This window comes from Terrapene carolina, unplaced genomic scaffold (assembly GCF_002925995.2).
Source record: "Terrapene carolina triunguis isolate 2854851 unplaced genomic scaffold, T_m_triunguis-2.0 Scaffold33911, whole genome shotgun sequence".
Lineage (NCBI taxonomy): Eukaryota > Metazoa > Chordata > Testudines > Emydidae > Terrapene > Terrapene triunguis.
This window is the reverse complement of record NW_020698262.1, coordinates 13235809-13250040: the sequence shown is the minus strand read 5'-3', so window position 1 is coordinate 13250040 and position 14232 is coordinate 13235809. Positions and strand designations below refer to the sequence as shown.

The 14232-nt window shown below is 57.3% G+C and overlaps 1 protein-coding gene across 1 annotated transcript in view; it reads right to left on the bottom strand.

Moving 5' to 3' along the window:
- The window catches only part of LOC112103481 (cadherin-15), a 22499-nt gene that overhangs the window by 1446 nt on the left and 6821 nt on the right, over positions 1-14232 (bottom strand). The window contains exons 2-13 of the mRNA XM_026663739.2: positions 9826-9909; positions 8922-9083; positions 7650-7805; positions 7182-7326; positions 4583-4743; positions 4118-4246; positions 3727-3912; positions 2873-3126; positions 1500-1642; positions 1192-1428; positions 459-698; positions 231-367 (exon numbers count right to left, since the gene is read on the bottom strand). Of these exons, the coding sequence (XP_026519524.1) occupies positions 231-367; positions 459-698; positions 1192-1428; positions 1500-1642; positions 2873-3126; positions 3727-3912; positions 4118-4246; positions 4583-4743; positions 7182-7326; positions 7650-7805; positions 8922-9083; positions 9826-9909 (2034 nt within the window). The remainder of the gene's footprint in view (positions 1-230; positions 368-458; positions 699-1191; positions 1429-1499; positions 1643-2872; positions 3127-3726; positions 3913-4117; positions 4247-4582; positions 4744-7181; positions 7327-7649; positions 7806-8921; positions 9084-9825; positions 9910-14232) is intronic.

Here is a 14232-nt window from a genome sequence, read left to right as displayed (position 1 = left end):
CGGGACCCAGGGGCAGGGCTGGGCTAGCAGGGGGCTGTGGGGCGGGACCCAGGGGCAGGCTGGGCTGGCAGGGGGCTGTGGGGCGGGACCCAGGGGCAGGGCAGGGCTAGCAGGGGGCTGTGGGGCGGGACCCAGGGGCAGGGCTGGGGTAGCAGCGAAGTGTGTGGCTGGTTTGCCTGGAGCAGGCCCATGCCCCGTAGCGCCTGTGAGGGGGCCGCCCCCCCCCTCACCTGGTCCTCCTCGCCCCCGCCCTGCTCGTCGTAGTTGAGGATGTTGTCGCGCAGGTCGTCCTGCGAGCTCCCCAGCAGCCCCTCGTGCCGCGGGCGCCGGTGGCAGCGCTCCCGGACGGCTGCCAGCAGGGCCAGCGCTGCCGAGACAGAGAGAGGCGGTGGGACTGGGCCGGGCCGGGCTGGGGCGGGGGTCAGCGGGGGCGGGGGGGGGGTCGTTGTCTCACTTACACAGGAGCAGGATGACGCTGCTGAGGATGATCATCAGGGCCCCGAAGCTGAGCCCCGCCCCGGCCGTGGAGGCAGCCGCCGCGCTGGCCTGGCAGCTGCCCCCCTCGTTGCAGGGGCACACAGAGACGTTCAGCAGCTGCGCCCGCTCCTGCCGGGGCGTCCCGGAGTCGCTGAGCAGGAGCGGCAGGGAGTGCAGCCCCGCGGGCACCGGCACCAACACTGCCAGCACCGCGTGGGTCGCTGGGCGGAGACAGGGACACCATGATACCCCGCGTGCCTGCACCCGCCCAGCCCCTACGGCCCCGAGTTCTGCCCCCCACCGATCGGGCCCTGCTCCCCCCGCACCAATCAGTCCCTCCTGCTCCCCCCGCACCCATCAGCGCCCCCTGCTCCCCCCTCACCAATCAGTCCCTCCTGCTCCCCCTGCACCGATCAGGCCCCCCGCTCTCCCCTCACCAATGGGGGCCTGCTCCCCGCCACTATCCCACCGAGCGGGCCCTGCTCCCCTCTCACCGATCAGCCCCCCCGCTCTCCCCTCACTGATCAGCCTCTTGCCCCCCCCCCCACTAGGCTCCACCCACCCGGCCGATCAAGTCTCTCCCCCTCAGGCGGGCTGGGGCGGCCCTGCCCTCACTGTTGCAGGGCCGTGGGGAGCGGGACTCAGGCTGTCGCCTCCCGTCCATGGGCGAGGCGATCGCAGCTGGCGCTCGCTCACTCCGGCCCCCGCCCTCACCGTTGAGCTGACTGAGGCTCCAGTTGTGGGCGAGCTGGGGGGCGTCGGGGCTGAGGCGGAAGTGGAAGGGCTCGGCGTGGGGTGGCAGGTCCTCGTCCATGGCACTCAGCAGCAGCCCCCGCCCCTTGCTGGGCTCGCTGCACATGACGCCCGCCAGCGGCAGCAGGGCCGGCCCGTGGTCGTTCACCTCCACGATCTCGATGGACAAGGTGCCAGTGGCCGTGCTCGGCGGGTCAGCTGGGGACAAGGGCAGACAGGTCAGGGCCCAGCACTCACCGGCAGGGCTCAGCCAGCGCCCCCCAGCTCACCCTTATCGCTGGCCAGGATGACAGCGGTGTACCAGCTGCCCTGCAGGAAGGGCGAGCGGCGTGGCAGCTCCCGCTTGGTCTGCACCATCCCGGAGCGCGGGTCCAGCAGCAGCCAGTCGGCCGGGTCGTAGGCCAGGGAGTAACTGCAGGCAGAGATGCCAAGTTATTTGCCTAGGCAACCAACCCAAACCTCTCTGGGGGCATCCCGGGAGCCCTGCCCTGGCATGAGCAGCTGGAGGCGGGGAGGGGGAGAAGCAAAAAGTCACATCCCCTCTAAATGATAGTAAAGCAGTGTCACAGCGGGCTAAGGCGGCACCTCTGTCCTAACAGTACCCACCACCACCAGGTAAAGACACAGCTCGTAAGCTGTCTAGCGACAGCGTCCTGTCTGCCAGGAACCACTTAGCAACGGGGAATGTGAAATCTACACTTCATTGTTTTGCCTTTATGGTATCTTCTCTATTGTTTATCTAGATGGTTTCCGTCTGGTTCTTTAATTGTCCGTCTATTGCAGAACTAATTTGTGCAAGGTGGTGGGTGTTACTGGGTAAAGCGTTGGGCTGCAATACGTTAGGCTTGGTCAAAGGATTATTGTGTAATACTTTAGTTTAAAATGATTGGCTAAGGTAGCGCTAAGCAGGCCTCAAGCTTAACTATATAAAGTGGGGTCCAAAAGGAAGATCTTTGGCACCAACTCCAGACACAGCCCAAGATGGGAGCTGCCAGACCTCAACGCGCTGCCAATTATATCGTGCAGACGCTGGAGGAACCCCGGGCGACCTGATCCTGGTGGGTCACCAGGAACAGTTCACTTGCCTTATGGGCGTGGTGCACTGCCTGCTTGGCGTGTGGGTTCTGTCTGGTAACTGTTACCACCCAGCAGTGAAGGATATCACTGTGTAAGGCTCGTTCATGGGTACACGGCCCCACAAGCCTGCAGGAGATGATGCCCTGAGCCCTAGCAATTGAGTAAAGGTGGAGGTGCCCTAGCGTGGGCGGGTAACACCCCACCCAGAGCCAGCACCAAGCAAGAGGAGTTGAAGCCTGCGTGGCAGAGCGCTGAGCCTGAGCGCCCAGCCCCTGCCAACCTGTCTGATGGGCGCTTCCCCACCCAGGGCTCCTGCAGGCCAGAGCGCCACCCCCACCTCAGCAGCCCCTGCAGCCGGGCTGGCGCTGCCACTCGGCAGGCACCAAGGGTCAAGTTCCCCATCCTCGTACCCCCCCATGGGGCCCCGCGCTGGCCAGTGCAGCTCCCACCCCCTGTTCCCCAGCCCCTGGCACTGCGTCCAGGCTGCTCCTGGGGGCTCTGCCAGGGCTCCTGGGGATGCAGGTGGCACTGGCCCCTGGTCAGGGCCCCCTGGGGGTGGGCTCACCTGAGAGCCTGAGGCTGGCGGGTGTCGGGGTCGCTGGCGCTGAAAGTGATGAGCTCGGTGCCGGGCGGCGCCCCCTCCGCCACTCTGGCCAGCCGGGGGTTCTTGGGGAAGAAGGGTGCCTCGTTCACGTCCTGAACCTGCACCTGCACCATGGCCAGGGCCCGCGTGGTCTGGGGGGCCGACGGGTGCAGCTGGTTCTGGTTCTGGACGGAGACGGTGAGCGCGAAGTGGTCCCGCCCCTCGTGGTCCAGGGCCTGAACGTGGAGGGGCCGAGAGTTAGTCACGGGGAAAAGAGCTAACCCCAGGCCAGCCACCCCAGGGGTCGCTCTGCACATGGGCTCTCCACGCCCAGGGGCCGCTCTCCAGCGGGGCTCCCCACCCCCACGCCCAGGGGCCGCTCTGCACATGGGCTCCCCACCCCCACCCCCAGGGGTCGCTCTCGAGTGGGGGTCCCCACCCCGAGGGGTCGCTCTGCACATGGGCTCCCCACGCCCAGGGGCCGCTCTCCAGTGGGGCTCCCCACGCCCAGGGGACGCTCTCGAGTGGGACTCCCCACCCCCACGCCCAGGGGCCACTCTCCAGCGGGGCTCCCCCCCCAAGGGATTGCTCTGCACATGGGCTTCTCACCCCCCCAGGGGTTGCGCTCCAGCCAGGGTTCAGGGCTGGGACATGGCCTGGCTGCTCCCTGGGGCCGTTGGTAACGAGGAGCAGAGCATGGCCCCTGCACTGAGCGACTCATCTCCAGCTGGGCCTGGGCTGGAGGGAGCAGGGGCCTGGCTGGGGCATGGGTGCTGGCCAAGCCCCCTGGGGCTGGGAGCAGGGACAGGCTGTGGCCCAGGGCGCTGCCCCCTCACCTTCACCACGGAGAGGACGCCGTCGTTGGTGCGGGGGTCGGTGCGGATGGCGAAGGCCCCGTCCGGGTCACCCTCCAGGATGGTGAATCGCGCCAGCCAGTTGGGGGAGCCGGGCAGGTCCTTGTCGTGCACCAGGAGCCGGCCGATGTCCACGCCACTCGTGTTCTCCAGCACCTCCACAGAGAACTGCAAGAGAGCAGCCGGGGAACTCACGGCCTGGCACGATGGCTCAGCCCACGTTCACATCTCCCCCAGTGTGGGCCAGGATCCTTGTCCCCCGGCATGGAGCCCACAGAGGGCAGGAACCCACCCCGCGGCCATGCAGTGAGTCAGACTGTCCCCCCCAGGCATCCTGCACCCCGGGCCCCCAGCCGCTGCCCTGGCTCCCTACCTCCGGCTTGGTGAACTCGGGCGGGTTGTCGTTGATGTCGTCCACGTAGATCACGGCGGTGGCTGTGGTGGCGAGGCCGTCGCCCGACATGTCGGCCACTTGGAGAGTCAGGTTATACACACTCACCACCTGGGGAGGAGGGAGCCAGCTACTTACCTGTTTGTCAGGCCCAGCACCAGCCCATCCCCACAGTGCCCTGGACCCCTGGAGGGGGCAATGCCCGGCGTTACCCGGCCAGGGCCTGCCCAACCCACCCCTCATTGGCCTGAGTTAGCTCACATCTGTGCCCTGGTGCACAGGGCTCTGCTAGTCTTGCCCAGGGGCTGCCCACAGGTAGCCAGAGCACACTGGTCTTGGTTGCCACGCAGTATACCACTGATCGAGTGCAGTCGGGCAGGCCCCCAGCCTGCCGTGTGCCTGCAGGGACTCCCAGCCCACAGCGCCGGCTGCCCCAAGGCCCGTTACCTCGCGGTCCAGCCCCACTTGCACGGTGCGGATCTCGCCTGTGGTCTCATTGATGCTGAAGAGCCCGGCGGAGCCCTGCTCCAGGATGGAGTATCGCAGGGCCGCGTTGTCCGTGTCGGGGTCGTCAGCGTCTGTGGCTTCTGCCTTCAGCACATAGGTGCCTGCGATCAGAAATACACAGTGGGTGTAGAATCATAGAAATGTCGGGCTGGATGGGACTTGGAGAGGTCATCAAGTTCAGCCCCCGGCGCTGTGGCAGGGCCAAGTAAACCTAGACCATCCTGGACAGGTTGTCCCACCTGTTCTTAAAAACCTCCAATGACAGGGATTCTACAACCTTCTTGGAAGGCAATTCCAGAGCCTAACTACCCTGAGAGTTAGAAAGTTTCTCCTAATATCTCACCTAAATCTTCCTTGCTGCAGATTATCCCATCACTTCTCCTACCTTCAGTGGACATGGAGAACAATTGGTCCCCGTCCTCTTTAGAACAGCCGTAACGTATTTGGAGACTGTTACCAGGTCCTCCCTCAGTCTCCTTTTCTTAAGACTAAACATACCCAGTTTTTTTAACCTTTCCTCCTAGGTCGGGTTTTTCTGAACCTTTGATCATTTTTGTTGCTCTTCTCTGGACTCTCTCCAATTTGTGCACATCTTTCCTAAAGTGCAACACCCAGAATTGGACACAGTTCTCCAGCTGAGGGGGACAGGTACCTCCCATATCTTACATACAACACTCCTGCTAATACACACCAGCATGACATTAGCCTTTTCCACAGCTCTATCACATTGTGGACTCATATTCACCCTCAACCCCAGAGCCTTTCAGCAGCACGACCACCTGGCCAGATATTCCCCAGTTTGTAGTTGTGCATTTGATTGTTTCCTTTCTACATGTAGTACTTTGCACTTGTCTATATTGAATTTCATCTTGTTGATTTTAATGCTGTCTGCCAAAGGGCTTGAAACACCTCCCAGCTTGGGGTCATCTGCAAGTTTTACAAGCCTATTCCACCCATTATCCAAGTCATCAAAGAAACTATTGCATAGTACTGGACACAGGACAGACCCATGTAGGACTCCATTAGATACATCCCCCCTGTTTGACAGTGAACCATTGATAACTATGCTTTGAGTGAGGTCTTTCAGCCACTCAGGCACCCACCTTATAGTAATTTCACCTAAGCCCACACCTTGCCTGGGCAACAAAAATGGCAGATGAAATTCAGTGTTGATAAATGTAAAGTGATGCCCGCTGGAAAACCAAATCCCAACTATACATATTCTTATCTTACTTAACTAAATATTCTTAACCTGTTCTTTCCCTCTTCTGGCTTGTGATCCTTCCCCCCTTGTTGTCAATATTAATGATGTTGAGTATCTGGTCACCATTAGCTTTTCTCAGTGAAGATTGAAGCAACATAGGCATTAAACATCTCAGCCATTTCGATGTCATCAGTTGTTCGTGCTCCTTCCCCACTAAGTGGAGGCCCTACATGTAACTTCAGCTTTTTCTTGCTCCCAATGTTTTTAAAGAACTTCCTCTTACTGCCTTTTATGTCCCTTGCTAGGTGTAACTCATTTTGTGCCTTAGCCTTTCTCATGTTGTCCCTACATAAGAACATAAGAACAGCCAAACTGGATCAGCTCAAAGGTCCATCTAGCCCAGTATCCTGTCTTCCAACAGTGGTCAATGCCAGGTGCCCCAGAGGGAATGAACAGAACAGGGAATCAGTAAGTGATCCATCTCCTGTCGCCCATTCCCAGCTTCTGGCAAACAGAGGCTAGGGATACCATCCATGCCCATCCTAGCTAATAGCCATTGATGGACCTGTCCTCCATGAATGTATCTAGTTCTTTTTTGAATCCTGTTATAGTCTTGGCCTTCACAACATCCTCTGGCAAGGAGTTCCACAGATTGACGGTGCATTGTGTGAAAAAATACTTCCTTTTGTTTGTTTTAAACCTGCTGCCTGTTCATTTCATGTGGTGACCCCTAGTTCTTGTATTATGAGGAGTAAATAACTCTTCCTTATTTACTGTCTCCACACCAGTCATCATTTTATAGACCTCTGTCATATCCCCCTTAGATGTCTCTTTTCCAAGCTGAACAGTCCCAGTCTGAAGCTCTCCTCATACAGCAGCTGTTCCATACGCCTAATCATTTTTGTTGCCCTTTTCTGAACCTTTTCCAATTCCAATAGATCTTTGTTGAGATGGGGCGACCACATCTGCACACAGTATTCAAGATGTGGTCATACCATGGATATATATAGAGGCAATATGTTATTTTCTGTCTTATCATCTATCCCTTTCTGAATGATTCCCACCATTGTTCACTTTTGTGACTGCCGCTGCACATTGAGCGGATGTTTTCAGAGAACTATCCACAGTGACGCCAAGATCTCTTTCTTGGGTGGTGACAGCTACTTTAGATCCCATCAGTTTTTATGTATAGTTAGGATTCTGTTTTCCAATCTCCCTACATGCTGGTGCTGTTCCTTTGTGCTCCTCCTTAGCTATGTGCTCATACTTTGGTGTTAGATTTGTGCTGGACCGGTGAATGCCAGGCCCTCGCAGGCTCACACCAAAGACACCCACCTGGGACGGCTCCCTCCACCACGTGCCCCGTGAAAACCTCCTGCTGGAACAGGGGCCGGTTGTCGTTCTGGTCCACCACAACAATCTCCAGGTCAGTGGGGTCTTCCAGGGTCGCGCCCCCCAGGTCCAGGGCAAAGGCCCTCAACTGGGCACAGGGCAGAGAACAGGCATCAGCCACAGCTCCCGGCTCCTTACCAGCCACCAGACAATAGCACACTTCACTGCCGACTAACTGGCTCCAGGGCTGTGCCAGTCCCAGCCGCTGCCAGCAGGAGACACTGTAGGGTATGACTGGCCATGCTGGCTCCGGAGAGCTCACCCCTATCCCACGCCAGGCTCCCAGCAGGAGGCACTGTGTTCCTCCCCAGGCCAGAACATGCCCCCCGCCCCAGCTGTGTGTGTGTGTGTGTGTGTCACACAGCAGCAAAAGCAGAGGAGGCTGAGCTGCATGCGGGGAGGGGCCCTTACCCGGAAGCGGTCGTTCTTCTCCCGGTCCAGCATGGTGTTGAGGAAGACCTTCCCGCTCAACTTGTCAATGGAGAAGATGCCCAGGGGCTGCTCGTCCACGCCCGGCCCCTTGATGCTGTAGATGACGCCCCCAGGCAGCTGCTTATCCGACTTGATCTGCCAGAGGGACGTGTGAAAATAAACCCACAGGGCTGGCAACCTCTCGCCCCGCACCCATCCCCAGCCTGGCCCTCTGGGACGAGTGCAGGCCCAGCCATCCTGGGAGCAAGAGGTCTAGGGGTGGGCGGCTGCCTGGATCGGCCCCTGAGCCACCCACCCGCAAGGCATTACTAGCAGCCAGGGATGCCCAGCACATCATCGGAAGGCAGGCTCAGGCTGGACGAGGGTGTGACTCAGTGTGTGTGTGTGTAAGTCGGGGAGAGAGTGGGAATGGGTGTGTTTGTGTGTGTGTATGTGCTATGGAGAATGGGTGTGTGCGCCTGCGATGGTGCATGTGTGTGTGGTAGTGGAAGTGTGGGAGAGAGTGGATGTGTGCCTGTGCAAAGGTGGATGGGTGTGTGTGAGATGGTGAATGGGTGTGTGTGCGTGCAATGGTGGATATGTGTGTACGTGCAATGATTGTCCATATGTGATGGTGGATGTGACTAGTGGATGAGTGTGTGTGATGGTGGATCGGGGTGGATGCGTGTGTGTGTGATGGTGGATGTGTGTGTGTGTGATAGTGGATGATGGCTGCGTGTGAATGGGGGATGTGTGTGTGTGTTGGTGGATGGGTGTGGATGCGTGTGATGGTGGATGTGTGTGAATGGGGGATGTGTGTGTGTGTGTGTGTGTGTGATGGATCGGGGTGGATGCGTGTGTGATGGATCGGGGTGGATGTGTGTGTGTGTGATGGTGGATGGTGGCTGCATGTGAATGGTGGTGGGGTGTGTGTGTGCAGTTGTAGATGTGTGTGTACATGATGGGAGGGCTGGGTGTGTGTCTGACACAATTTGCAGGGGCGCCGCCTGGGAGTGAGGGCCAACCTACATCCCTGCCTCTATAGCCTGGATGCTGGGTGACCCCTGAGGTGAGGAGAAGCCCCCTCTACATTTTTCTGCCCTTGCCATGGCCTCTGTCCTCCCCATGCCTGATGCCCCAGAGCTGCCCTTGCCAGGCCGAGCAGGGGGCAACCTGGCCCGCACCGTACGCAGCCCAGCTCTGGAGCTCTGGGGCCCTGGGCCATTGCAGCACCTGCCCTGGGCTGCTCAGGCCAGGCCGGGCAGCACATACCTGCACCAGGAGGTGGGGGATGCGCTTGTGGTTCTCGGACACGCTGATGGGCGGGATCACCCAGGCCCTCTTCACCCTGCTGGGCCCAGCTCGCTGTCGCCACGGATACAGGACCAGGGGGCTGGCGGGGAGGCCAGCATCCCCCTGGGAGAGGTTGATGCCCTGTTGGGACAGAGGCTGCGGTCAGGCCATCCCACCGGTCACCCCGGCTGCCGCTTGCTGGCTCCCCCGCCCCACCTGGGCACGCACTGGGCAGGAAGCGGTGGGAGTGGCAGTCGGTCATTGCCCCACCTGGGTATTTGGGGCGCAGAGCGGAGTCAATGCCAGCTCTGCAGGCTGGGTGCGGCGGGGACGCTCTGAGGCGAGGCTGGTCTCCTCCCCACTCAGGCTGTGCTGCCAGCAGTGAAGGGGGCCCATGGCTCCAGAGCATGGGGATGTGAGGCAATCCCACCCTCGCACTCAGCCCTGCTCCCCGCCCAGCGCTAGTGGTGGGGGCTCTTCCCTTGTGCCCATTTAGTGCCTGTGACAGGCAATGCCCCGCTCCTCCTGGGGGATTCCCCTCGCCCAGGGTTTCCTCTCTGCAGAGGCTGACCCCTCTCTCCCGCTCCACGGGACTGCGCTGTTTTGGACAGGTAAGGGCTGATGGAGGCGACAACACCGCCGGCTGAGAACGCAGCAGGCTGGATGTCAGAATCCTTGAGAGACACCCATAGGGACACCCCAGCACAAGAGCCCCTGGCTTTTTTTAGGCTCCGATTGTGGAATTTTCCTGCAAGGGGCGCACCACATTCCTACAGGCTGTGCATGCAAAGAGCCGCAGTACTGTAACGCAATGCTGATCTGCATGATACTGCTCTGCGACTAGGTGCTGGAACTGTGTGAAAATATCTTATTTTAAGCTAACCTTAGCCACACCTGTCAGGGCATCAAAGGATCGTGTGACGAACACATCTGGTGTGCATAAGCAAGCTCTGTAGCCAGTCCATATCTGGTACAGAAATACATGACATGGTGTCAGAAGTAAATTAAGAACAGAAAGAAAACAGCAACCAAGGTTGCAAACAAAAGGAACAAAGCAAGAAAGGTTGCAGGGTCTCATATGCATACCACGAAGTCCCAGAGACCTTCAGCTTTGACAAACCTTCAGACTGGAAACAAGACTTCACATTACAAGCAAGCCCCACAAAGAAACTGAAGCTATCCGGGTATCTTCTATTTATGCTCTGGGGAAGCAGGCAGAGCATAGCTTTAAATCCTTTGCCTTTATTGGAAGATAGTCACTAAGATGACAAGGAAAGGGGTCTGGCTATGTTAGACGCACACTGTATACCTCAGAGAAATGGGCGTTACGAAAGAGCACATTTTCCCCAGAGAACTCAAGGACCAGGAGAAAATGTTATCTGGTTTCTAAGAGCTCTGCATACATGATCTGAAACCTGTGATTTGGGAAATGCAAAACATGAAAATAGCCAAAACAGGCTGGTTAAGAGATTAAAAACCTTTTGCAGCAGGTACAACTGAAGAGCGATTTAACCTTAGCCACCGAGAGCAAAGGCCCCTCAGCGTGAGACAGGAAACCCAACAGCAATGTGCGAAACAAGAAACTAGCTTAGACGCTGTTAACAGCTGCAGCATGAGCGCTAACAGGCATTGCCACACGACCCCTGCGGCAAGGAGAGACCCTCCCTGGCATGTCCGTCGGTAACAGAGATGGGCTGGTCACAGAGCTTGCATATACTGTACACCCCCCACATGTTCATCCTAAGACCCTTTCATGCTCTGCCAGGTACAGCTGAGGTGAACTTAGATAAGTGCCGCCTGCTGAACAGTATAATACGGTTTAGCACTCCAGTACACTCCCAGGCTAAGAGGAACCAATTCCAGCCCACATGCGCAAGGTGTGGAAAAAGTCTAGCCAGAGATCCGTGCTGTAATACATGCACCAAATATGGACAGTTTGCAGCTGTTTGCAGCACCAAAGCATTCAGGGAGCTGACTCGGATCACAGGCAATCAAGCGCCATTGTTTCTGGGATTCTGCCATTGTGATGCCATAGAGCCTGCCTGGAGAGGGCAGCTGAATATTCATGGCAAGACAATTGACTTTAAAATTGGCTAAAGAAGCTGATGTCACAGTCCTCTCAGAAGGGATTTACAATCCCCTTCTAAAGCAGCAGTCACCTGACAGTCATCTGACGAGCCCTGGAGGGATTCTGAACTGCATAGCCCAGTTCACCGAATCAATGTACAATGACAAAAGCTATGTGTTCAGAGTGTATGTGATCAAAGGCCCACAGACCTCCAGCCTTCTTAGCCGCTGCGTGGCAGCCAGAAAGGGCCCGCTGAGAAAGGGGGAGGAACGTGTTAGAATATTTTTTGATATTGGCGTTTTGGAAGGTGATCCAACACAAATAACCCTAGAGACACTGTGCGTACACCTTGCAGGCTTCCTATGTGGATCTTAAAGGACTTAATGAAGCAGCTGTGGGAGATAACATGGGACGACTTCCTCCCCAAAGGGAATGCAGCTACAGTGTTCTCCAAGCTGGATGCCTCAAGTGGATTCTGGCAAATTCCTTTAGCCAAATAAAGTGCTAAACGGACTACATTTATCACACCCTTCGGGAGATTTAGCAGATTACTTTTGGGGATTACCAGTGTCCCTGAGACTTTCCAGAGAAAGATGGCAGAACTGTTACTGAACATAAATGGAGCTGTTTTCATGGATGATATTCTGACGGATGGATCTTCGATGGAAGAATACACCAAAACCCCCAACGAAATGCTAAGCCTAATCAGTCAGTCTGGGCTGAAGCTAAACAAGGAAAAATGCATTTTCCACCTATTCCAAATCAAGATTTTGGGACAGACACTAAGTCAAGAACCATTCCTAGCCCTGGGAAAGTAAAAGCAATTTGAGAACTGAATCCACCAGCAAATGTACCAGAACTGAGATGTATACTGGGGATGGTAAATTACCTTGGGTCGATACCTACAAGACCTTTCTACAGTGACAGAACCACTGAATGAACTGTTGAAGTCCAACCCATCTTGGCTATGGGGGCCAAATCAAGAAATTGCTTCCAAAAAGGTAAAAGAAATGGACTCAACAGCTCCAGATCTTCAGTACTATGATGTGAACTAACCCACAATGGTCAGTGCAGATGCAAACAGCTGGGTGGTGCATTGTTGCAACAACAGAGCTCTGAGTGGAAGCCAGTTGCATTTTGTTCTCGCACACTCACAGAAGCAGAAAAACAACATGCACTGATTGAAAAGGAGCCTGGCAGGAAGATCCATTCCTTGCTCCTCTGAGTTACAGATCCACACCAATAGCAGCTACTGGCTCTATCTCCGAAGTGGCTAGACATGAAGACGGTGGCCAAATTGAATAAAAAGGTTAAAAGAGCTTATGAACACTCTTACAACAGACATCTGCCAGTTAGAGACCCGCTGGGTCTAGAACCTAGTGGCCATGTGCCTAGCTAATTGGATGGGGGAAAAGGCTGAACAACTCCAGTTGTTGTGAAGAAGAAGAAGGCAGTGCCCAGCTCCTATGCAATCGAGACAAACAATGGAGAGTTTAACAGACGCCGATGACATCTACAGTTTGTCCCCCAGAAAGACCAGTCAACTCAGAACAGGGAGAACTCAAGGATTCCAGACCGACCACGGTGAGTCGGTGCACAGCCAGACGGCCCAGTGGTTACGCGCTCGGGTCGTGGCATTAGAAAACCAGTGCGATTCAGAGACACAGAACAGCCAGATACACGCTGAACTGCAAAGACAGGCGGATAGTGTAAATATTGGGAACGGCAGGAATGTAGCACTTAAAGGGGGAGATGTCATGGAATGCTAAACTATAACAGTGTCCAGCCACTAGGTGGCGCCGTTGGTCAAAGATTTTATTTTAAATGCACCTCGGTCATACCTGGCAGAGCATGAAAGGATCTTATGAGGGACACGCCTGGGGTGTGTAAGCAAGCGCCGTAGCCAGACCATATCTGCTAGACGAGAACATGACAGACCTGTGCACCAACGGCCACAGTCACACGTGCACTCCCACACACCGTGCACCACGAGACACCCATCAGCCCCGGTCATCCATCACAGACCCCATTACCCCACCCCAGAGAGTCCCTCCTCCCCCCGCCACCTGCCATAGAGCACCCATGGAAAAAAATAGCACCCACTGGCAGCCAAGATCCCCTCCCCCCCCGTGCCTCCCACCCACTGCGATCAGCTGTTTCGTGGCGTGCAGGAGGCGCTGGGTGGGGAGGAGCAGGGACGGGGTCTGCTTTGGGGAGGGGTCGGAAGTGGGCGGGAGGAGGCAGGGTGGGGGTGGGAAGAGGCGGGGCAGAGGTCTGGGGGAAGGGGTGGGGCGGGGGCAGGGCCTGGGGGTGGGAAGATGTGGAGCAGGGTGGGGTTGGGGGGGTGGGGATTCGGGGGAAGCCGGTGCCTGTGCCACCTGCCGCCCCCAGCCTTTCCTCGGTGTCAGCATCCATCTCAGCCCCTGACCCCCATCCAGGCAGGAGACGGCTGGACGAAGCCCTTCCTCCCACTCTGCCTGCGAGTGGCAGAATCTAGAGCAGCTGCTGCCGAGACATCCCAGCCATGCATCTCTGGAAACACAAGAGCCCTTTGTGGTGGGGCTTCAGGGAGCAGCTGCGTGGGCCTGTGGGAGGTGGAGGGGACTGGAAGGGCCCTTTGGGTTTCAGGAAGGATGGGGGCTGGAGGAGGGTTTTTCTCCGGCTCTCACAGGGCAATGGGAATAGCAAAGGGGGCGATGCGATTGGGGCCAGACTCTGGCCTCAGTCCCCCCGACCCAGGAGCCTGCAGCCCAAGGCCCTGGCAGCACCGAGTGCTGCTGATCGAGGGGCCTGTGAGGCACAGGCACGGTGGGCAGGCAGAGCCTCTGGCGGCTGGAGCGTCCCTTGTTATAGGCAAATGATGCTCTTGGTGGGGAATTTGTGAGCTGCCTGCAGGGGGCCTCGCTGGGTGTGTTGCACATGAACATGATGGGTGTGCTCCTTGCACACTCGCCATGCAGGCTGCACCATGCTTGGGTGTGTACTGCCCCCAGACAAGTGTAGCAGGAATTCTGGGCAAGTGTGTGACTGGGCACTGCGTGTATGTAGAGTGTGAGCTGCATGGTGTGTGTGTGCGTGTGTGTGTGTGTGCGCGTGTGTGTGTGTGCTGCAGGTATGTGTGTGTGTGTGTGTGTGTGTGTGTGTGTGTGTGCCAGAGAGGGAGAAAGAGATCCGGGGTGTGTGTGAGAGCGCTGGTGTGTGATGTGTGTGTGCTGCAGGTAT